Below are 24,667 nucleotides of genomic sequence, written 5' to 3'. Positions count from 1 at the left end.
ACGAAACTAACTCAAACAATAAAGACTTTAGAGTAAATTAACAGAATATAAAATTTACAAACAAAAATGCCCCTTATATATACAAAAAATAAAGAAATACAGCACATAATGATACAGAAAAATCCATTTACAATAGCAACGAAGATTAAATACTTATAGGAGGAAAATTCTAAAACACTTCTAAAAGACACATAAGTTTAAATATAAAAACATTTCATGTTCTTTAATAGAATTCAGTATTAAAAAGATGTTAGTTCTTACTAAGTTAATTCACAGATTTAATGTAATTCCAGTAAAAATACCAACAAGCTACTATATGAGGTTAGGAAGTTGATACTAAAGTTCATGTGGTAAAAACATATATGCAAGAAGAGCAAGAAAAACTTTGAAAAGTTTTGCAGGTCCCAACAAAATGTTAAAACATAGTACTTACTAAAGCCTCTACAATTAAAATACTATGGAACTGGTGCCAGGGAATACGAAGTCCAGACACAGTCCCAAGCACATATGAAATTTAGTGTATGATAAAGGTAGCATCTCAAATCACTCAAATTAAATAAATGGTTCTGGGAAAACTGGACAACCACTGGGAAAAAATTAGATCTCCATCTTACACCACACATAAGAATAAACTTCAAATAGATTATGAACCTAAATATAAAAATGAAACCATACAAGCAATAGAAGAAAACATGGGTGAATTTCTCCAAAACCTTGGTGCAGGGAAATTATGACCCAAAATTCAGATGCAATAAAAAGAAACTATGACTCAAAACTCAGGCAATAAAAATAAGATTGATAATTTAGGTTGAATAAAAATAAAAGTTTTTTGCATGGCAAAACAACTGACAAACTGGAAAAAATATTTGTAATATATAGCACAAAGGTCTAATACAATATATTAAGAACTCTTGACACTTTAGGAACAAAGAACCAGAATCCAATAGAAAAATGGGAAAAGACCTCAGCAGACAATTCACAGCAAAGAGTATAAAAATGGCCCTCAAATATATGAAAAGAAAATGTTCAAACTCATAATAAAAGAAAAGCAAATTAGAACAACACTGAAACACCATTTGTTACCTAACAGATTAGAAAAGATTAAAAATTATGCAACATACTATGTTAGTAAAGCTGTGCTGAATAGACTCTTCTGGTTTTATATATACATATATGTATGTATATATATATATGTATATATATATATATATATATACACATACACACACGTGTATACATACATGCACATATACCAAAATGCATATACAAACACACACATATACCAAACATAACATACATATACATACCATATATACAAATTGGTACAGCCCTCTCAGAGGGAAATTTGACAGTATCTATGTACTTACCTTCAAAAAATTTATTTTGAAATAAATTATAAACTCACAGGAATTTTCAAAATAGTACACAGTCCTGGTACCCTTCACTCAGCTTCTTCCAATGATGATTTCTTATATAATTGTAGAACAACATAAAAACTAGGAAACTGACATTGTTACAATACTGTTAATTAGACTACAGATATTACTCAGTTTTCACCACCTTTCACATGCATTCATCTGTTTGTGTGTGTGTACTTCTTTGCAATTTTATCCCATGTATAGATTTATGTAACCGTCACCACAATACAGATATAGAACTACTCCATCACCGCAAAGGAATTTCCTCATACTATCCATTTGTACTCATCCCCCAAGCCCTGTCCCCTGGTGTGCCCTGTCAACCAACAATTGGTTCTCCATATCTATAGCTCTGTCATTTTAAGAATGTTATATAAATGAAACCATATAGCCTGTGGCCTTTAAGATCGGCTTTTTAAATTCAACGCAATGAGATCAATTCATTTCATGTTTCAATAGTTTGTTAATTTTTACTGCTAAGTAGTTTCCTTGGTATGGATATACCACAATTGAACTGTTCATTCACCTGTTGAAGAACGTCTGTCCCCCGCCCCCCAGTTTTTGGCTATTACAATTAAAGCTGCTATGAATATCTGTACCCAAGTTTTTGAGTACAAGTTTTCATTTGATTAGAATAAATGCCTAGTAGTTCAATAGCTGTACTTGATTTTTATATGTCTGGTTTTTAAAGAAACTGCTAAGCTATTTTCCAGAATGGCTATACAATTTTACATTCCCATCAATAACATATGAGACACTTTTCCACATCCTTGCTAGCATTGGTATTGATACTTTTTTCTCCAGTTACACTGAAGCATGTTGACAAATAAAAATTGTATATATTTAATATACATGTTTTATTAGATGTATACATTGTGAAATCATTGTCACTATAGAGATAATGTATCTATCACATCACCTAATTTGTGTGTGTGTGTGTGTGTGTGTGTGTAGAGAACACAAGATCTACTCTCAGCAAATTTCAAGTACACAATACCTTATTATTAACTATAGTCCTCATGTGGTAAAATAGGTCTCCAGAACATAATAATCTTATAACTCCAAGTTTGTACCCTTTGGCTAACATCTCATTTGCCCCACTCCCCACTATTCTAATTTGTTGCTGAGTTAGACTTTTTTAGTTTCCACATGTAAGTGAGATCATGCAGATTTGTCTTTCTCTTTCATTTAGCATAATATACTTCAAGTTAATCCATGTTGTCATAGATGGCAGGATAATCTTCTTTTTAAAGACGAATAATATATACTCCATTGTATATATACACCACATCCTACTTTGTTCTTTTTACTCAAGATTGCTTTAGTGATTCAGGTTATGTTGTAGTTCCATATGCATTTTAAAATTGTTTTTTCTACTTCTGTAAAAAATGTTAATAGAACTTTGATAGGAATTGAGTTGAATCTACAATTAGTTTTGGGTAGCATGGACATTTTCACAATATTAATTCTTCCAACCTATGAACACAGAATAGCCTTTCATTTACTTTTTTGATTTCTTTTGCCAATGTTTTATGGTTTTCAATGTATATTTTATCTCCTCAGTAAATTTATTTCTTAAGTATTTGTTTTTTGATGTTATTGTAAAAGAGTTTTTTCCTGATCTCTTTTTTTTTAATACTTCATTGTTAGTATATAGAGATGCAAGTGATCAATTTTTTTATTTTTTAATTTTTACTTTATTTTTAAGCTTTTATTTAAATTCCAGTTAACTTACACTGTAATATTAGTTTCAGGTGTATAATTTAGTGATTCAACACTTCCACAAACACCTGGTGCTCATCACAACAAATGATCCTTAATCCCCATCACCTATTTAACCCATCCTCTCTTCTACCTCTCCTCTAGTAGCCATCAGTTTATTCTCTATAGTTAAGAGTCTGTTTCTTGGTATCTCTCTCTCTCTTTTTGTCCTATGCTCATTTGTTTGTTTCTTAAATTCTACATGAGTGAAATCATGGTATTTGTCTTTCTCTGATTTATTTCGCTTAGCATAATACATTCCAGCTCCATCCACATTGTTGCAAATGGTGAGATTTCATTCTTTTTGATGTCTGAGTAATATTCCTGTGTGTGTGTGTGTGTGTGTGTGTGTGTGTGTGTGTGTGTGTGTATACATACCACATCTTCTTTATTCATTCATCAGTCGATGGACATTTGTGCTCTTTCCATAACTTGGCTATTGTTGATAATGCTGCTATAAACATCAAGGTGCATGTATCCTTTCAAAATAGTATTTTTGTATCCTTTGTGTTAATACTAAGTAGGGCAATTGCTGGATCCTAGGGCAGTTCTATTTTAAACTTTTTGAGGAAACTCCAAACGGTTTTTCAGAGTGGCTGCACCAGTTTGCACTCCCACCAACAGTTCAAGAGCCCCTTTCTCTGCGTCCTCACCAACACTTATTGTTTCTTGTGTTGTTAATTTTAGCCATTCTGACAGGTGTGAGGTGGTATCTCATTGTAATTTTGATTTGCATTTCCCAGATGGTAAGTGACGTTGAGCATTTTTTCATGTGTCTGTTGGCCATTTGTATATCCTTTGGAAAAATGTCTATTCGTGTCTTCTGCCCATTTCTTAACTGGATTATTTGTTTTTGGAGTCTCGAGTTTGATAAATTCTTTATAGATTCTGGATACTAACCCTTTATCAGATGTCATTTGCAAATATCTTCTCCCATTCCATAGGTTGCCTTTCAGTTTTGTTGATTGTTTCCTTCATTGTACAGAAGCTTTTAATCTTAATGAGGGCCCAATACTTCATGTTTGCTTATGTTTCCCTTGCCTCAGGAGACGTATCTAGTAAGAAGTTGCTATGACCAATGCCAAAGAGGTTATTGCCTGTGTTCTCCTCCAAGATTTTAATGATTTCCTGTCTCACTTTAATTTAATTTAATTTTTATTTGAGAGAGAGAGAGCACAAGCAAAGGGGGAAGGGGCAGAGGGAGAGGGAGAAGCAGTCTCCCTACTGTGCAGGGAGCCCAACACGGGGCTCGATCCCAGAACCCTGAGATCATGACCTGAGCTGAAAAGCAGGCGCTTAACAGACAGCCATCCAGGCATCCCTCCTCTCTCACATTTAGGTCTTTCACCCATGTTTTTTTTTTTTTTTTAACCGAGATCCCAACTCTGCCTTTTATTATTATTTTTTATTATGTGCAGTTTATTTTTGTGTATGGTTTTAAGGAAGTGGTCCAATTTCATTTACTTTTGTGTGTTGCTGTACAGTGTTCCCAACACTTGTTGAAGAGTCTGTTATTTTCCATTGGATATTCTTTCCTGCTTTGTCAAAGATTAATTGAAGATATAATGTGGGTCCATTTCTGGGGTTTCTGTTCCGTTCCATTGATCTATGTGTCTATTTTTGTGCCAGTACGACACTGTCTTGATGATTACAGCTTTGTAATATTACTTGAAGGCTGGAATTGTGATGCCTCCTGCTTTTCTTTTCTTTTTCCAGGTTGCTTTCACTATTTGGGATATTTTGTGGTTCCATACAAATTTTAGGATTGTTCTAGCTCTGTGAAAAATGCTGTTGATATTTTGATATGGATTGCATTAAATGTGTAGATTGCTTTGGGTGGTATAGACAGTTTAACAATATTTGTTCTTCCAATCTCTGAGCATGGAATGTCTTTTCATTTCCTGTGTCCTCTTCCATTTCTTTCATCAGTGTTTTATAGTTTTAGAGTACAGGCCTTTCCCCTCTTTGCTTAGGTTTATGTCTAGCTTATCTTATGGTTTTTACTGCAATTGTAAATGGGATTGATCCTTTGATTTCTCTTTCTGCTGCTTCATTATTGGTGTATAGAAATATGACAGATTACTATACATTGATTTTGTATCCTGTGACTTTACTGAATTCACGTATCAGTTCTAGGAATTTTTCGTTGGAGTCTTTTGGGTTTTCTACATACAGGATCATGTCATCTGCAAACGGCTAATGTTTGACTTCTTCCTTGCCAATTTGAATGTCTTTTATTTCTTTTTGTTTTCTGATTGCTGTGGCTAGGACTTCCAATACTATGTTAAATAACAGTGGTGAGAGTGGACATCACTGACTTTTTCCTGACAGTAGAGGAATAGCTCTGTTTTTCCCCATTGAGGATGATATTAGGTGTGGGTTTTTTGTGATATAACCTTTATTATGTTGAGGTACATTCTTTGTAACCCTACTTTGTGGAGGGTTTTTATCACAAATGGATGTTGTACTTTGTCAAATGCTTTTTCAAGATGCAACTGATTTTTGTATGTCAATATTGTATCCTGCAACTTTATTAAAAATACTTCATTTATTAGTTCTAACAGGTTTTGGTTGAGTCTTTAAGGTTTTCTGTATGTAGGATCATGTTATCTGCAAACGGAGACTATTTTAATTCTTTCTTTCTAATTTGAATGTCTCATTTCTTTTTCTCACCTAATTGCTCTGGCTAGGACTTCTAGCATTACGCTGAACAGAAGGGGTGACAGTAGGCATCATTTCCTTGTTCCTGACCTCAGAGGAAAATATATCAGCTTTTTTACTGTTAAGTATGATGTCAACTATGGGTTTGTCATATATGGCCATTATTATAGTGAAGTACATTCTTTGTATACCTAATGTGTTGAGAGTTTTTATCACAAAAGGATGTTAAATTTTGTCAAATGCTTTATCTGCATCTATTGAATCATTTGATATCTATCCTTTCTGTTAATGTGCTAATATCATATTTATTGTTTTGCACATGTTAAAACCGTTATTGTATCCCAGGGATATTTGGTTTACTAATATTTTGTTGAGAATTTTTGTATCTATGTTCATCAGGAATACCGTACTATGATTTTCAATTTTTGTAGTATCCTTGTTGGACTTTGGTATCAGAGCAGTGCTGGACTTGTAAAGAAGTCTGGAAGTGTCCTCTCATCTTCAATTTTTTGGAAGGCTTTGAGAAGAATTTGTATTAATTCTTCCTTAACTGTTTGGTAAAATTTATCAGTGAAGCCATCTATTCCTGGGCTTTTCTTTATGGGGAGTTGCTTTTTTTAAAAAATTTTGTTTTGTGTTGTTTTATTTTACTGATTCAGTCTCCTTAGTCAATACTGGTCTGTTCAATTTTTCCATTTTTTCATGATTCAAACTTGGTAGGTTGTATATTTCTAGGAATTTATTCAATTCTTCTAGATTGTCCAATTATTTGGTGTGTAATTGTTCATAGTAGTCTTCTAAGAGCTTTTGTATTTCTGTGCTGTCAGTTGTAATGTCTCCTCTTTCATTTCTGATTTATGTGAGCCCTCTTTTTTCCTTAGTGTAGTTAAAGGTTTGTCAATGTTATCTTTTCAAAAAACCAACCAACCAGTTTTGCTTTCTTTTCTGTTGTTTCTCTAGTCTCTATTTCTGCTCTAATCTTTATTTCCTTCCTTCTATTAACCCTAACTCAGTTTGTTCTTCTTTTTTCTAGTTCCTTGAGGTGTACATACAGTTAGGTTTGAGATCCCCCTTTTTTCTTAATGTAGGCATTTATCACTATAAATGTCTTAGAACTGCTTTTGCTGTATCCCATAGATTTTGGTATGTTGTGTTTCCATTTTTATTTGTCCAAGATTTCCTTTTACTTCTCTTTTGATTTCTTCTTTGACTCACTAGTTGTTCAGGAGTATGTTGTTTAATTTCCACATATTTGTGTATTTTCCAGTTTTCCTCCTGTTATTGATTTCTAGTTTCATATTGATCAAGAAAGATACTTGATTCCATATTCTTAAATTTTTTGACTTGTTTTGTGAACTAACATATGATCTAGTCTGAGAATGCTCTGAGTGTGCATGAGAAAAAATATATTCTGTTCTGTTGGATGGAATAGTTTTGTATATGTGTGTTAGATCCATTCACACGTTTCTTTACTGATTTTCTGCGGGATGATATATGCATTGTTGGAAGTGGGTATTTTTATTACACTGGTTTCTATTTCTCCCATCAGATCTGTTAAGATTTGCTTTGATATTGATATTTGATATTTCATATTAAGCTGCTCTGATATTGGGTACACATATATATTTACAATTATTGTATATATATAATTATATAAATATATATATTTACAATTGTTATATCCTCTTGATGAACTGACTCCTTCACATTATATAATGACCATGTCTCTTGTTACTTAAAGTGTAGTTTTTCTGATAAAACTATAGCCTGCCCTCTTTTGGCTTCCATTTGCATGGAATAGCTTTTTTCATCCCTTCACTTTCAGCATAAGTGTGTCTTTATGGCTGAAGTTAAGTCTCTTGAAGGCAGCATATAGCTGGGTCTTATATTTTAATCCATTCACACACTCTTCTAATTAGAGAATTTAATCTAGTCACATTAAAGTAATATTGATAGGCAAGGACTCAGTACTGACATTCTGTTAAATTGTTTTCATTTTGTAGTTCCTTTGCTCCTTTTTTGCTATCTTCTTTGGTAATTTGATTTTATAGTGTCTCCAACTAAAGTTATAGATTTGTCTATTTTATCTGTTCAGTTCTATCAGTTTTGCTTCATATATTTTGAAGCTCTGTTGTCTTCTGCATATACATTTAGGATTGCTAAGTATCCTTGGTGTATTGACCATTTTATCATTATACAGTGTTCCCCTTTGGTAGTTTTCTTTGCTCTGAAGTGTATCCTATCTGATATTTATATAGCCATTCACATTCTTTTTAAAATTAACATTTGCATGGTATATTGCTTTCCATCCTTTGACTTTCAACCTACCTATATCTATAATGGAAGTGAATTTCTTGTAGATAGCAAATAGTTGGATCATGCGTTCATATCTACTTTGCCAATCACTGCCCTTTAATTATAATTAGAACATTTACATTTGAAGTGATTACTGATATGCTAGAACTTAAGTCTGCCATTTTATTATCTGTTCTCTGTTTCCCCTTCCTGACCTTCCTTTGGGGTTACTTTGGATATTTTTAGAATTATATTTTGGTTAGCTATAGCTTTTTGAGTACTTTGTATAATTGTTTAGTGGTTGCTCTAATGCACTGATCTTTTGACCAAGTAATCCCAATTATAGAAATGTATCTTAAAAATATACTTCCAACAATACAAAAATACATATATCCAAGGTTATTCACTGCAGCATTATTTTTACGGCCAAATATTGGAGACAACTTAAATACCCATACGTTGATTGAATAACTTATAGTATATCCACACAATGAAGTACTTTGCAGTTATAAAAAAAGAATGACAACAGATGAATGGATAAAGAAGATGTGGTCCATATATACAGTGGAATATTACTCAGCTATCAGAAAGGATGATTACCCAACATTCTCATCAACATGGATGGAACTGGAGGAGATTGTGCTAAATGAAATAAGTCAAGCAGAGAAAGACAATTATCATATGGTTTCACTTATTTGTGGAACATAAGGGATAGCAGGGAGATCGTTAGGAGAAGGAAGGGAAAAATGAAGGGGGAGAAAATAGAAGGGGAGATGAACCATGAGAGACTATGGACTCCAGAAAACAAACTGAGGGTTTTAGAAGAGAGGTGGGTGGGGGATGGGCTAGCCCGGTGAACGGTATTAAGGAGGGTACATATTGCATAGAGCACTGGGTGTTATGTTTTAATGAAAAAAGCAAAGTTGAAAATAATATTTATTGACTGATATACTTTATGTAAGAAAGAAGTAAATATATATGTGTGTATGCATGTATGTATATATGTATATCTCTGTGTGTGTGTGTGTGTGTGTGTGTATTTGCTCATTGAGAGTGGTAAACTAGAAACTAAAAGACTGGCTACCTCCAGTAGTTGGAAAAGAAGTAAAAAGTGGAGGGAATGGAAATGGGACAGTAGGGATAAGAAGGATGACACTTCTCATTGCATATGTTTTAGTATTGCTTTGACTCTTAGAACAGTAATGTTTCATATACCTCCCTAAATAAATAATTAAAAGCAGGATTTGGAAGAATTCAAAATATAAAGGAAACAGTAATGAATAAACCTAACCACACTGAATAGGAGTGGGGAAAAGAAAAGAACTAACCTAAGTAACTTAGGAAATACTATTTTGGCTGAATACTGTAAGGCTAAAGAAGAAAATACCTTTATACTAATACTATACTCTAAATTTTTTTCACAGGGGTATGGGTTAGCAGTTCTGACACCACTTTTGGATAGTGGGATAGATAAATGAATAAACATGTAGGTAATGAAAGTCATATTTCTTGCTGTCAGAGAAAGAATTTATAAATTTAAAAAAGGGAAGGCTAAAATGACCCTGTGGTGTTGGATTAGAATCGAGCTGTCAGTATGGACTAATTTTTTAATATACATACAAATACAAAAATATATTTTTGTGTATGTGTGTTTTCTGTATATATATACATTCATATATTTCCTATACGTATTTTTTACTTACATATTTTATATACCTATATAATGCATAAATTTCTTAGCCCTGTGCACTGAGAAGACCTGGCTGCAGTGATGCTCTGGCAGCAATTAGCTCATTTAGATCTTGGTTTTCAAATACCATTCTCCAATTAAAGGAACCAGAACTCCTTGGAGAAGCTCCGTGGTTGTTCCCAATGTTGGGGTGGTGTAAAGAGAACATGAAACTTAAAACAACTCTGTGGCTCCAAAAAATAAGAAAATGGTAGAAAAATTAATAGTACATGAGGAAAGAATGTAGGAACTACCCTGAAGGACTTTCAAAGGTCAAATCTAGAAGAGTCTGAGCAAGAAAATAATAATAGTATTAGATTATATATAACCCATAAGATAAAATAAATACCTGAGTTCATATTGATATAAATGAATAAATAAGTAAATGGAGAAAGGAAAGCTCTTCTTTACTCAAAATTCCAATTAACAAACGTAGAAGAAATAGGGAAAATTCAGAATCACCACTGGGCAAATACCACAGTAGTAACTTGCAGGAAAGATCCCCTGATGAATATTAAAATTAAGGTATAAAGGTTTGAGGAAAAACAGGATAATGTATAAAGTCTCTTGCCCAAAATATCAATTATAAAGGGACAAACAGTAACTTTACAGTGTAGAAAACTGGCAGATAACATTTTTAACTAAGTTATCAAGGTGAACATAATCAGTAATAAGATATGCTGGCAACACGTAACTCCTCCTAGGAGCCGATGAAATGTCCAATTAATTGGATTTTATGACAGCTGATTTCTTGGTTTTAATAACTGTGCTATTACTATGTAGGATGTTAACATGAAAGGAAGATAGGTGAAGGATGCATGGGAAGTCTCTATACTAATTTTTGCAACATTCTGTAAATCTAAAATTGTTTCAAAATAAAAAAATTTTAAAGTCATTAAATGTATGATAAATGTCCTAGATTACAGACACACCTGAATTCTCACTGATACCCTGAATATGTTCGAATTCTTTGTGAATGTGAAAGCCTTTCTAATGAACTACAAACTACCTAATAAAAAAGTATAATCAAAATCAAAGTATGAGTGTTCATTAAAACTTTCCCTACCCAGAAAAGGATAATTATTTCAAAGGGGGTCAGGAAAATTCAAACATAAAATGATAAATACTATTTTTTTTCCTTTTGCATTGAGGTCGGGTCCACATCCCTAAACACAAGCCATATCCCTTAGCTACCCACAGTTATTATCCTAGTCTGTCCTTCATCAAACAGGCCACCAATGTTAATTCCTCTTGAAAATACTAGATAATTCTTTTGAAGTGGGAGCACAGGAAGGAGAAGCAGAGTGTATAAGGATACAGTTTTCAAAATTAGGGGTTGTAAAATAAGCTACAAAAATATTTGTGTGATCATGTCAATTTGAAAATTTGAAAACTAAGGCTGATTTGTGCTGGAGCCTTCCTATACCGAGATCCTTCTCCCAATCGTTGCCTGAAGGGTGGAGTTGTATAGCTGTCCTGGACACAAGGGTAGTGCTGCTCCTCTTGCACCTAGAGGTACACACTTCCCTTGTTTCAAAAGCTACTCCATCTGACGGGAGGAACATCTACTAGCCATTTGAGCTCTCTGTCATAGCTGCCACTGTCCAAAATGCCAACTTGTTAGCATATGGATCAGAAGAAGAATGACTTAATGTTTGGAAGAAAATATCGATGTACTATAGTTATTATAAATGGATTATATCCCTGAGCTCTGTGCTAGACAAATTGCATTTTTTTCACAAAAAAAATATTTCCTAGGTAGTCTCAACAATCTATTTAACCTAAATAGTAGGATAATTTTTATAAACAACCTAAATGTTATAATTAGTTAAAGAAATGAAAAAATTCATAGGACTTGAAAAAGTCAAATATATCTTCAATGCTGGTGCTTCAAGGGAAGCAGGATCACTCAGTAGAATCACTGCAATTCCTTAACTGTGTCCCATGACATCCAGGGCACTAGAGCGAATTCACAGGAACTCCATAGCTTATTTTAAATTTCCAAAGCACCTTCTGTCAAGTACCATCAAATACCTACTATCAACTTGTTTTGATCTAAAAACTTAATAAATAAAGCCATCAATGGACTTCTTTCGGCCTATGGACACTACGAACCAAGAAGTCTGAAAACCTCTGTATCAGAAGATAATGAGAGGTGAGATGACAACAGAAACTGTATGAAGGAGCTTTCTAGGCATTTTTTAAAAAATTTTTTATTATGTTAGTCACCATACAATACATCATTAGTTTTTGATGTAGTGTTCCATGATTCATTGTTTGCGTATAACACCCAGTGCTCAATGCAATACGTGCCCTCCTTAATACCCATCACCGGCCTATCCCAATCCCCCATCCCCTTCCCCTCTGAAGCCCTCAGTTTGTATCATTAGTTTTTGATGCAATGTTCTATGATTCATTATTTGCGTATAACACCCAGTGCACCATGCAATACATGCCCTCCTTAATACCCATCACCTGCCTAGCCCAATCCCCCACACCCCTCCCCTCTGAAGCCCTCAGTTTGTTTCCCAGAGTCCACACTCTCTCATGGTTCATTCCCCCTTCTGTTTACCCCCCCCCTTAATTCTTCCCTTCCTTCTCCTAGTGATCTTCCTATTTCTTATGTTCCATAAATGATTGAAAACATATGATAATTGTCTTTCTCTGCTTGACTTATTTCACTTAGCATAATCTCCTTCAGTCCTGTCCATGTTGCTACAAATGTTGTGTAATTGTTCTTTCTGATGGCTGAGTAATATTCCATTGTATAGATGGACCACATCTTCTTAATCCAGTCATCTGATGAAGGGCATCTCGGCTCCTTCCACAGTTTAGCTATTGTGGACAATGCTGCTATGAACATTGAGGTGCATATGGCCCTTCTCTTCACTACGTCTGTATCTTTGGGGTAAATACCCAGTAGTGCAATTGCTGGATCACAGGGTAGCTCAATTTTTAACTTTTAAGGGACCTCCACATTGTTTTCCAAAGGGGCTGTACCAACTTGCATTCCCACCAACAGTGTAAGAGGGCTCCCCTTTCTCCACATCCACTCCAACATTTGTTGTTTCTTGCCTTGTCCATTTTTGCCATTCAAACCGGTGTTAAGTGGTATCTCAAAGTGGCTTTGATTTGAATTTCCCTGATGACTAATGATGTTGAATATTTTTTCATGTGTTTGTTAGCCATTTGTATGTCTTCATTGGAAAAGTGTCTGTTCCTATCTTCTGTCCATTTTTTGATTTGATTATTTGCTTCTCATGTGCTGAGTTTCAGAAGTTCCTTATAGATCTTGCCTTTTATCTGTAGTGTCATTGGCAAATATCTTCTCCCATTCTGAGGGTTGTCTCTTTGTTTTGAGGACTGTTTCCTTTGCTGTGCAGAAACTTTATCTTGATGAAGTCCCAAAAGCTCATTTCTTCTTCTGTTTCCCTTGCCTTTGGAGACGTGTCATGAAAGAAGCTGCTGTGGCCGATGTCAAAGAGGTTTACAGCCTATGTTCTCCTCTATGATTTTGATGGATTCCTGTCTCACATTGAGGTCTTTCATCCATTTGGAGTTTGTCTTTGTATATTGTGTGAGAGAGTGGTCAAGTTTCATTCTTTTGTATATAGCTGTCCAATTTTCTGAGCACCATTTATTGAAGAGAGTGGCTTTTTTCCACTGGATATTTTTTCCTCCATTGTCAAAGATTAGTTGACCATAAGGTCGAAAGTTCACTTCTGGAGTCTCTATTCTGTTCCATTGGCCCACGTGTATGTTTTTGTGCCAGTACCATGCTGTCTTGATGATCACAACTTTGTAGTACAGCTCGAAATCCGGCATTCTGATGCCCCCAACTTTGTTTTTCTTTTTCAACATTTCCTTGGCAATTTGGGGTCTTTTCTGGTGCCACACAAATTTTAGGATTGTTTGTTCCAGCTCTTTGAAAAATGTCATTGGTATTTTGACTGGGATGGCGTTGAAAGTGTAGGTTGCTCTGGGTAGCATACACATTTTAACTATGTTAATTCTTCCCATCCATGAGCATGGGATGTTTTTCCATCTTTTTGTGTCTTCTTCATCAGTGTTCTGTAGTTTCTAGAGTACAGATCCTTTACCTCTCTGGTAAAGTTTGTTCCGAGATATCTTATGGTTTTTGGTGCTATTGTAAATGGAATCAATTCCCTAATTGCTCTTTCTTCAGTCTCATTGTTTTTGTATAGAAATGCAACTGATTTCTGAGCATTGATTTTTTTATCCTGCCACATTACTGAATTGTTGTAGGAGTTCTAGTAATTTGGGGGTGGAGTGTTTTGGGTTTTCTATATAAAGCATTATGTCATCTGCAAAGAGAGTTTGACTTCCTCTTTGCCAATCTGAATACCTTTTATTCTTTTTTATTGTCTCATTGCTGTTGCTAGGACTTCCAGTACTCTGTTGAACAATAACGGCAAGAGTGGGTATCCTTGTTATGTACCTAATCTCAAGGGGAAGGCTTTCAGCTTTTCCCCATTGAGAACGATATTCGTTGTGGGCTTTTCATAGATGGTTTTTTAAATTGAGGAATGTACCTCCTATCCCTACACTCTGAAGTGTTTTAATCAGGAAAGGATGCTGTGTTTTGTCAAATGCTTTTTCTGCATCAATTGAAAGGATCATATGGTTCTTGTCTCTTCTAAGTATGATCTATTACACTGATCAATTTGCGAATGTTGAACTGCCCTTGCGTCCCAGGGATGAATTCCACTTGGTCGTGATGGATAATCCTTTTAATATACTGTTGGATCCCATTAGGTAGGATATTGTTGAGAATTTTGGCATCCATATTCATCAGGGAGATCGGTCTGTAATTCTCTTTTTTGATGGGGTCTTTGCCTGGTTTGGGGATCAAGGTAATACTGGTCTCATAGAATGAGTTTGGTAGTTTTCCTTCTGTTTCTATTTTTTGAAACAGCTTCAGGAGAATAGGTATCATTTCTTCTTTGAATGTTTGGTAGAATTCCCCAGGAAATCCATCAGGCCCTGGACTCCTGTTTTTTGGAAGGTTTTTGATCACTAATTCAATCTCTTCATGATTAATCGGTCTGTTTAGATAATCAATTTCCTCCTGTTTCGGTCTTGGTAGTTTATAGGTTTCCAGGAAGGCATCCATTTCTTCCAGGTTGTTTAATTTATTGGCATATAGTTGTTAATAGTTTCTAATGATTGTTTCTATTTCCTTGGTGTTAGTCATGATCTCTCCCCTTTCTTTCATAATTTTATTAATTTGGGTCCTTTCTCTATTCTTTTGAATAAGTCTGGCCAGTGGCTTATCGATCTTACTAATTCTTTCAAAGAACAAGTTTCTAGTTTTGTTGATTTGCTCTACTGTTCTCCTGGTTTCTAATTCATTGATCTCTGCTCTAATCTTAATCAATCGTCTTTTCATCGTGGGTTTGACCTGTTCTTCTGTTCAATCCCCAGGTTCCTAAGGTTAGAATATAAAGACTGCATTTTAGATTTTTTCTAGTCTTTTGAGTGAGTCTTAGATGGCTATGTATTTCTCCCTAAGGACCACCTTTGCAGTGTCCCATAGGTTTTGGACTGATGTGTTTTCGTCTCATTGGTTTCCATAAATTGCTTCATTCTTCAATAATTTCCTGGTTTACCCAATCATTCTTAAGCAGGATGGTTCTTAGTTTCGAGGTCTTTGAGTTTCTTCCAAATTTTTCATTGGGACTGAGTTCCAGTTTCAAAGCATTGTGGTCTGAGAATATGCAGGGAATAATCTCAGTATTTTAGTATTGGTTGAGACCTGTTTTGTATATGGTCTATTCTGGAGAAAGTTCGATGTGCATTCAAAAAGACTGAGTATTCTGTTGTTCTAGGGTGTAGTGTTCTATCTATATCCATGAGGTCTACCTGGTCCAGTATGTCATTCAAAGCTCTTGTTTCTTTGTTGATTTTCTGCTTAGATGATCTGTCTATTGCTGAGAGTGGAGTGTTGAGGTCCCCTACTATTAACATATTATTATCTATATGTCTTTTTATTCTGGTTAAGAGTTGGCTTGTGTATCTGGTTGCTCCCCTTTTGGGGGCATAGATGTCTATAATTGTTAGATCCTCTTGTTGGATATACCGTTTAAAAATAATATAGTGTTCTTCTGTATCTCTAACTACAGTCTTTAGTTTAAAATCTAATCTGTCTGATATGAGAATTGCTACCCCAGCTTTCTTTTGAGGTCCCTTGGTGTGAAATCCTTTCCTTCCATCCTTTCACTTTCAGTCTGAATGTATCTTTAGGTTCAAAATGAGTCTCTTGTAGACAGCATATGGATGGGTCATATCTTTTTATCCAATCTGCAAACCTGTGGCATTTATGGGAGCATTTAGGCCATTTACATTCAGAGTGATTATTGAGAGATATGATTTTAATGATGTCATGCTACCTGTGAAGTCTTTGTTTCTATAGATTGTAAATTTCTGTTATCACTCTTGGGGTCTTTTTACTTTTATAGAACCCCTCCTTAATATTTCTTGTAGGGCTGGCTTGGTGGTCACATATTCTTTCAGTTTCTGCCGGTCTTGGAAGGTCCTTGTCTCTCCATCCATTCTGAATGACAGCATTGCTGGATACAGTATCCTTGGCTTCACGTTCTTCTCACCTAGTGCTCTGAATATGTCTTGTCAGCTTTTTCTGGTTTGTCAGGTCCCTCTGGACAGGTCTGACATTATTCTGATGTTCCTCCCTCTGTGTGTGAGGAATCTCTTCCCCCTAGCCGCTTTCAAGATTATATCCTTGGATCTAAGATTTGTGAATTGTACTATTATATGACGTGGTGTTGGTCTGTTCTCACTGATCTTGGGAGGGGTCCTCTCTGCCTCTTCGACACAAATGCTTGTTTCCTTTGCCAGATTAGGAAGTTCCCAGCTACAATTTGTTGAAATATCTCTTCTAGACCTCTCTCTTTCTCCACCCCCTCAGGGATGCCGATGATTCTGACACTGGAAGATTTCATTGAGTCAATAATCTCCCAGTCTTTTTTTTTTGAATGTGGAGTTTTTTAAGCCACATCTCTTTCTTTCTTACCATCTCATCCTATAGCTCACTAATTGGTTCTTCTTCCTCGTTAACCCTGGCCGTCAGAGCATCCAGTGTAGATTCCATTTGATTCATACCATTCTTTTTTTTTTATTTTAATGTTTTTTTATTATATTATGTTAGTCACCATACAGTACATCCCTGGTTTCTGATGTAAAGTTCGATGATTCATTAGTTTTGTATAACACCCAGTGCACCATGCTATACATGCCCTCCTTACTACCCATCACCAGTCTATCCCATTCCCCCAACCCCCTCCCCTCTGAAGCCCTCAGTTTGTTTCTCAGAGTCCATAGTCTCTCATGCTTCATTCCTGCTTCTGATTACCCCCCCTTTCTTTATCCCTTTCTTCCCCTACCAATCTTCCTAGTTCTTATGTTCCATAGATGAGAGAAATCATATGATAATTGTCTTTCTCTGCTTGACTTATTTCACTTAGCATTATCTCCTCCAGTGCTGTCCATGTTGCACAAATGTTGAGAACTCGTTCTTTCTGATAGCTGAGTAATATTTTATTGTATATATCGACCACAACTTACTATTCTTAATTTACACCAGATTCATTCTCATTTCCACCCTTAGATATTCTATATTTTCATTGGTATTTTTTTCAAGCCTACACATCATCTTAACCGTTGTTATTCTGAACTCCATTTCTGACAATTTGGTTATATCCATATCCAATAGTTCTGTGGCAGAGGCCTCAGTCTCTGTTTCTTTCCTTTGTTGGGGTTCCTCCTCCTTGTCATTCTGATGAGGTGTGGTTGCGGGGATATATACAGCCCAAATTATTGACCAGGACCCAAGCATGATGCACCTGTTTTATAGGGACCTTAGGGATGTGGGCTTCTTGTTTTTCCAGCCTGCTTTCTGGATAGGGACCTGCCACACTGATACTCAGGCAACCCTGTTTGGGTAGAGTTGCCCTGTCCCCTGTGGGGGGGGGATGGGCACAGTGAGAACCAGTTTTTCCAAGCTTTTCTTCTCCTGCAGCTTTCCCTGGTAGCTTTCTGTGACTCTTCAGAGGGTCAGAGCAGCAGTGACCATATCCAAGCCCGTCTCAGAACCGAGAGATCGCAGTCTGCTTTTCACTGAGCTCTCCTGGCCACTCTAAGTCCATTTCTGTCAGTGCTGCTAAAAACCCGCAGCGTCACGGGTTGTGTGCCCCACAGCCGTTCTCCCAGTCCTCACTCCCAGGGCCAGCACGTCTCTGTCCTTTGTGCTTCTAACACCGCCAGCCACCCCCGGTTCCCACGTGCGCTCCCGAGATCCCAGTTTCAGTCTGGTTCGTGCACATGTTCCCAAACTCCCGGTTTCAGTCTGGTTTCCCGGAGCCTACCAGTCTGCAAGTTCAGCCTGCTCCCCAATGCAGGAGGCTTCTGCTTCCCAGCGCCTAAGCACGGCAGCTCCCTCCCCCTTCCGTCTATCTTCCGATATCTGTGCGCAGATTCATGGCTCCCCGCTTCGTACCCCACTTCGTACCCCGCTTCGTACCTTCGTACCCAGCGCCGGGAGATGTTTGTTTGTAGATATCTAGATGTATCTTCTTACGTTTCAGGATGATTTCATGGGTGTTCAGGATAGTCTGGTAGATATCCAGCTGAAATACGGTCCCCTAATCCTCCACCATCTTTTTCCTCCTCCCTTTCTAGGCATTCTTAAGGACTTTGTTGGTTAATATCATTTGTACTTTTTAAAAAATGATTTCATTGAAAAGTTATGGTTCCTTTAAATACTTACAATTAGTAATACTATGTATGTAATAGTTTAATTAAAATTTCTGTAAAAGTCATGGCTTTTCTTTTTCTCAATATAGGTATATTATGGTACTACTCATAATTATCATAGGTTTCCAAATAAAAAGGCCTTGGGATGCCCATAAGCTACAAAGAGAAAGTGAACAAGAGAGAGAAAGAATGAAGAAGAGGCATTAAAGTATTTTATTTAGCTAACATGAAAAGAAATGAAAGAAAGAAAAATTATTCACGTCAAAGAGAGTGCATCAGGCGTAATTAAGTTAGTTCTGAAACAGAGGATAAGGGATTCCTTTTACACTTGATGTGCCAGGAACTGAGATGAATCAGGTAGAGAAAGATTTGGTGAGGCTGACCAGGAGGGCTGTCTAGAGACAGCCCGACTAATGATAATGTGACTAGGACATAGCCAAGAGATGGGAGAAAGGCTTACAGTGGGCCACTATCTAGATGTTTGGAATATGAACAGTGATAAATAAGTGCTTTGCTTTCATCCTTTATAAGCCCCTAATACATATATGACATGTATGTATATAAAATTTAACCTTAATTATAATGACTTTACTTACTTGGATTTCATTTCCAGAACTGCATTTATTTCTTGTTGGGAAGCCTGTAGTTGGTATAAGAGCTTGACAATATAGTTAAAATGTTCTGGGTCAAATACCATCCCAGCTTCAACAAACTGTAGAGGACAAAAAAAAAAAAAAAAAAAAGGAGTCATTCTTATACAAATATGAGATTTGAAAACCAGTATGTAACCACTATGAGAATGGTGGAAAAAAGTGAAACAAGGAGACAAGTAGAATTAAAATTCACTTAAAAAACCTGAAGCATATTTTCTTCCAATATTTGAGAACCACAGTAAGACACCCTACTTCAAGAATTTAAAGTGAAAATGAAAATAATGTTTGAAATCAAAACTTGAATATTCTGTTTTCTAAGTTATCTCAATGAATTTATCACCCATACCTCCTGTTTGGTACTCATTTCATCTTTAGCCTACTAGCACTTGTGTTTTTATCTCATCCCAGATTGTAAACTTCCTAAGAAGTATCAAACTGAGGTTTTTGGTTTTTCTTTAAGATTTTATTTATTCATTTGAGACAGATACAGAAAAAGAGAGCATGAGCAGGGAAAGAGGCAGAGGGAGAAGCAGACTCCCCGCTGAGCCACAAGCCAGACGTGGTGCTTGATCCCAGGACCCTGGGATCATGACCTAAGCCGAAGGCAGATGCTTAACAATCTGAGCCACCCAGGTGCCCCTCAAACTGAGGTTTTCTAAAGCTACTAGTGGTAATCAGTAATTTCTGGTTCAAACAATTTCCAGGCAGGTAATTCTGTCAAGTTTTGTAATGTGGATCTAGAGGTATTCATCGAAATATTTGTACATTCTGCTGGAGTGGTTCCAATGCTGTTCCTTAAAGAAAATGGGAGGGTTTTTTTTTTTATATTAGCCTGTTCTGAAATGGATGGCTGGGCAGTGCTAAATACCAGTAAGTATCCAAAAGTACAAGTTTTAATATATTTTTAAAACGCCATAAAAATTCTTCTTTCTTTTTGTTTAGTGCCAATGTAAAAATCAATTCCTAACCTCCATGTTTCTCCCTATCTACTTTCTTTGTTTTAGTCATGATTTGGAACTTATATATTGATCTGTGTATTTATTTTTGTTAATAAATGAACTCATATCTTTTTGATAAAGAGAGTTTTCTTTAATCATCTTTAAGGTGTAGAGAGGACTTCACAAATCAGAAAGAAGTCACCTGGAGTGCTTCGAATGATTTATTTAATTTTTTAAAAAATTATTTTTATTTTTATTTTTTTGATGTAAAGTTCGATGATTCATTAGTTGCATATAACACCCAGTGCACCATGCAATACGTGCCCTCCTTACTACCCATCACCAGCCTATCCCATTCCCCCAACCCCTCCCCTCTGAAGCCCTCAGTTTGTTTCTCAGAGTCCATAGTCTCTCATGCTTCATTCCCCCTTCTGATTACCCCCCCTTTCTTTATCCCTATCTTCCCCTACCGATCTTCCTAGTTATTATGTTCCATAGGTAAGAGAAATCATATGATAATTGTCTTTCTCTGCTTGACTTATTTCACTTAGCATTATCTCCTCCAGTCCCGTCCATGTTGCAGCAAATGTTGAGAACTCGTTCTTTCTGATAGCTGAGTAATATTCCATCATATATATGGACCACAACTTCTTAATCCACTCATCTGTTGAAGGGCATCTCGGTTCCTTCCACGATTTAGCTATTGTGGACAATGCTGCTATGAACATTGGGTGCATATGGCCCTTCTCGTCACTACGTCTGTATCTTTGGGGTAAATACCCAGTAGTGCAATGGCTGGATCATAGGGTACCTCAATTTTTAACTTTTTAAGGGACCTCCACTCTGTTTTCCAGAGTGGCTGTACCAATTTGCATTCCCACCAACAATGTAGGAGGGATCCCCTTTCTCCACATCCTCTCCAGCAATTGTTGTTTCTTACCTTGTCAATTTTTGCCATTCTAACTGGCATAAGGTGGTATCTTAGTGTGGTTTTGATTTGAATTTCCCTGATGGCTAATGATTTTGAACATTTTTTCATGTGTCTGTTAGCCATTTGTACGTCATCATTGGAAAAGTGTCTGTTCATATTTTCTGCCATTTTATGATTTGTTTATTTGTTTCTCGCGTATTGAGTTTGAGAAGTTCTTTGTAGATCTTGGATACCAGTCTTTTATCTGTAGCATCATTTGCAAATATCTTCTCCCATTCCGTGGGCTGCCTCTTAGTTTTTTTGACTATTTCCTTGGCTGTGCAAAAGCTTTTTATCTTGATGAACTCCCACAAGTTCATTTTATCTTTTGTTTCACTTGCCTTTGGAGATGTGTCATGAAAAACGTTGCTGTGGCTGATGTTGTAGAGGTTGCTGCCTATGCTCTCCTCTAGGATTTTGATGGATTCTTGTCTCACATTGAGGTCTTTCATCCATTTAGAGCTTATCTTTTGTGTATGGTGTGAGAGAGTGGTCAAGTTTCATTCTTTTGCATGTAGCTGACCAATTTTCCCAGCACCCAAAATCCAACCAGTGGATATGACAATTATAAATATATATGCCCCCAACAGGGGAGCAGCTAGATACACAAGCCAACTCTTAACCAGAATAAAGAGACATACAGATAAAAATACGTTAATAGTAGGGGACCTCAACTCTCCACTATTAGCAATAGATAGATCACCAAAGCAGAAGATCAACAAAGAAACAAGAGCTTTGAATGCCATACTTGACGAGTTGGACCTCATAGATATATATAGAATACTCATTCTACTCTAATGCCCATGGAACATTCTCAAGAACAGACCATGTTCTGGGTCACAAAACGGGTCTCAACCAATACCAAAAGACTAAAATTATTCCCTGCATATTCTCAGACCACAATGCTTTGAAATTGGAACTCAACCACAAGGAAAAATTTGGAAGAAACTCAAACACTTGGAATGATTTATTTAAGGGGAAGGCCTATCAGTCACTGGAATATGTTTATAAATTCTATTCCCAGAGGAAAAAAACTCTTTCTGAAAATAGAATTCTTTGGCATCAAGAATGTGAGTAAAAGGCAGTTTAAGAGTAAGTGGAAAGAATTATTTTCTTGGTTATCCACTATCAGAGAATAAAAGAGATAAATAAATAAATAAAAGCATACCTTGCAAAATATATCAATTAAAGCAGGTACAGCATTCCTTAATTTCATAGTTGCCACATGTTCAAATATTTTTAGTAATATTTTCAGAGCAGGCTGGATAAAACAAAAAAATTACACTCATTTTCATGTCTTCTACCTTAAGTTTCTCAAAATCATTTATGCTGAAAAACACAAGTGTTCTCTAGGAAGTATTCAATAAACACAGAAATTTAACTGCTAAATTATACAAACAAGAAATATAACAGAGAAATTCACTTACAATATTGAAAAGTATATATTTTCAGGTTACTTACCAGCATTTTAACCATTATGCTGAGGTTCACTACCTGAAATACTTCTTTCAATAAACAATGTTTGAGTAAAGAATTTAGAAGGTCATTTAGCACTTGTAAATCAAAGTGTATACCCGGTGGAAACTTGCAGTAGTAATCCATAAATGTGTTTACTAAAAATAAAAACATATAAAAGTCATTTGCTGATTTTAAGATATTTATCTTTCTTAAATTAGACAAATTTTCTATATTTAAAAGATTAAGTAGTATAAATTCATCTTCTTCAAAGGTACATTTCCATATCAGCAATACTTGATGAAAGTAAATTAAAGCAAAAGTTATCGACAATAACATTTGAAGTCAACCAAGCACAGTAGGTACTAGACAGAGAGCTAACTCATATGCTAACCACAAGAAATAGGTCCAAGTTGCCTCATACAACATGGTCTCAACAGGAACTCTGAGGGAGCCATACTCTCAGGGTTTCTTCAGGCCTGGCTTGGTCAGGTATGAGAAACTGTATAATTTGGGGATGGATGTAGACTATTTTAACACACACCCAACATGTTGATCCTAGGGATATTTTTTATTCCAGTTTATGATTGTGAACATTCTACTACAAAGCACACTAATTTCCTTTGAGAAAGTAATAGCTTAATGTCAACTCAATTCCTTAATCTATTTTCTACACAACACTTAAACCACTTCTAATTTTCCCCATTAATTTTAGTAAAATTCTTTTAAGGGATCACTCATTGATTATTTTTTCCCCATTTCAAAATTTTGCAGGTAAAAATCTCTACACCTTTGCTGAAACTGCCCTAATAAAAATTACTTTGGGTTTTATTTTTGTGTATTTATTCCTGCCCAAAATACTTCTTATTATCTGGATTCCTTGGTGCTGCTTGGGAAAGTGAAGAGCTACTGATAAAGTTCAATAGTATAAGAAGAAAAATTAATGTTGAAGTTATAATTACCTTACACAACGTTAATAATACAACATAATAACATTCAGCTTTATTTTAAAGCTCCTTTATATATTATAATAGTTTTTCCTGGGTACATACAGATGAATTCTTCCTGCTACTCATTTTGTAGTATCTACATAGTTGCCATCTTAGCAGGTAACATGAGAAATTCAGTGTCTGCTACTATACTGTATTAATAACACTGGCACTGCATACATTTAAAAAAAGAAAGCATAGTTGGAAAAAAATTTGTTAGTGTTTAAGTAGTCCACACTAATTGACATGAAGCCCCCCTTCTTTTGTCATGAGTTACTTTTAAAACTTAAAATATTAATATACCTTCTCCTTTTAAAATGATCTCCTTTGGTTAAACTGTTGGGAGAAAAAGGTTTGACTGTTTTCACAGCTTTTGACATGAACTTGCTTTTTTTCTCGCAAATTTTTCATTGTGATAAAATACACATAATATAAAATTTATCATCTTCCATTATTTTTAGGTGTACAGTTCAGTGGTATTAAATATATTCATTATGTTCACCCATCCTCCGATAATTCTTTTCATCTTATAAAACTGAAACTCTATACTCATTAAACAATAATTCTCCCTTCCCCCCTCCTCCCAGCTCCCACTAACCACCATTCTACTTTCTGTCTCTATGATTTTTACTACTCTAAGTACCTCACATAAGTATAATCATGTCTTTTTGTGGCTGACAGACTTCACTTACCATGATGACCTCAAGGTTCATCCATGTGGTAACATATGCTAGTTTCCTTTCTTTCTTAGGCTGAATAATATTCTACTGCATGTATATACTAAATTTTCCTAATCCATCCATGTCACTGAACACTTGGGTTTCTTCAGATTTTAGCTATTGTAAATAATGCTGCTATGAACATGGGTGTCAATTCTTTTGTGTATATACCTAGAAGAATTGCTGGATCATATAGTAATTCTTTTTAACTTTTTGAAGAACTGCCATACTGTTTTCCACAGCGCATGTAACATTTTACATTTCCACCAACAGTGCACAAAGGTTCCAA

At 35.6% G+C, this 24,667-nt stretch overlaps 1 protein-coding gene across 1 annotated transcript in view; it reads right to left on the bottom strand.

Moving 5' to 3' along the window:
- Window positions 1–24,667, bottom strand: part of TOPAZ1 (testis and ovary specific TOPAZ 1) — a 129,348-nt gene that overhangs the window by 38,403 nt on the left and 66,278 nt on the right. The window contains exons 11-13 of the mRNA XM_057316080.1: window positions 22,677–22,828; window positions 22,384–22,476; window positions 19,251–19,366 (exon numbers count right to left, since the gene is read on the bottom strand). Coding sequence (XP_057172063.1) covers window positions 19,251–19,366; window positions 22,384–22,476; window positions 22,677–22,828 — 361 coding nt within the window. The remainder of the gene's footprint in view (window positions 1–19,250; window positions 19,367–22,383; window positions 22,477–22,676; window positions 22,829–24,667) is intronic.

This window comes from Ursus arctos, unplaced genomic scaffold (genome assembly GCF_023065955.2).
Source record: "Ursus arctos isolate Adak ecotype North America unplaced genomic scaffold, UrsArc2.0 scaffold_20, whole genome shotgun sequence".
Lineage (NCBI taxonomy): Eukaryota > Metazoa > Chordata > Mammalia > Carnivora > Ursidae > Ursus > Ursus arctos.
The sequence above is the reverse complement of the archived record's forward strand: the minus strand, read 5'-3'. Positions and strand labels throughout refer to the sequence as shown.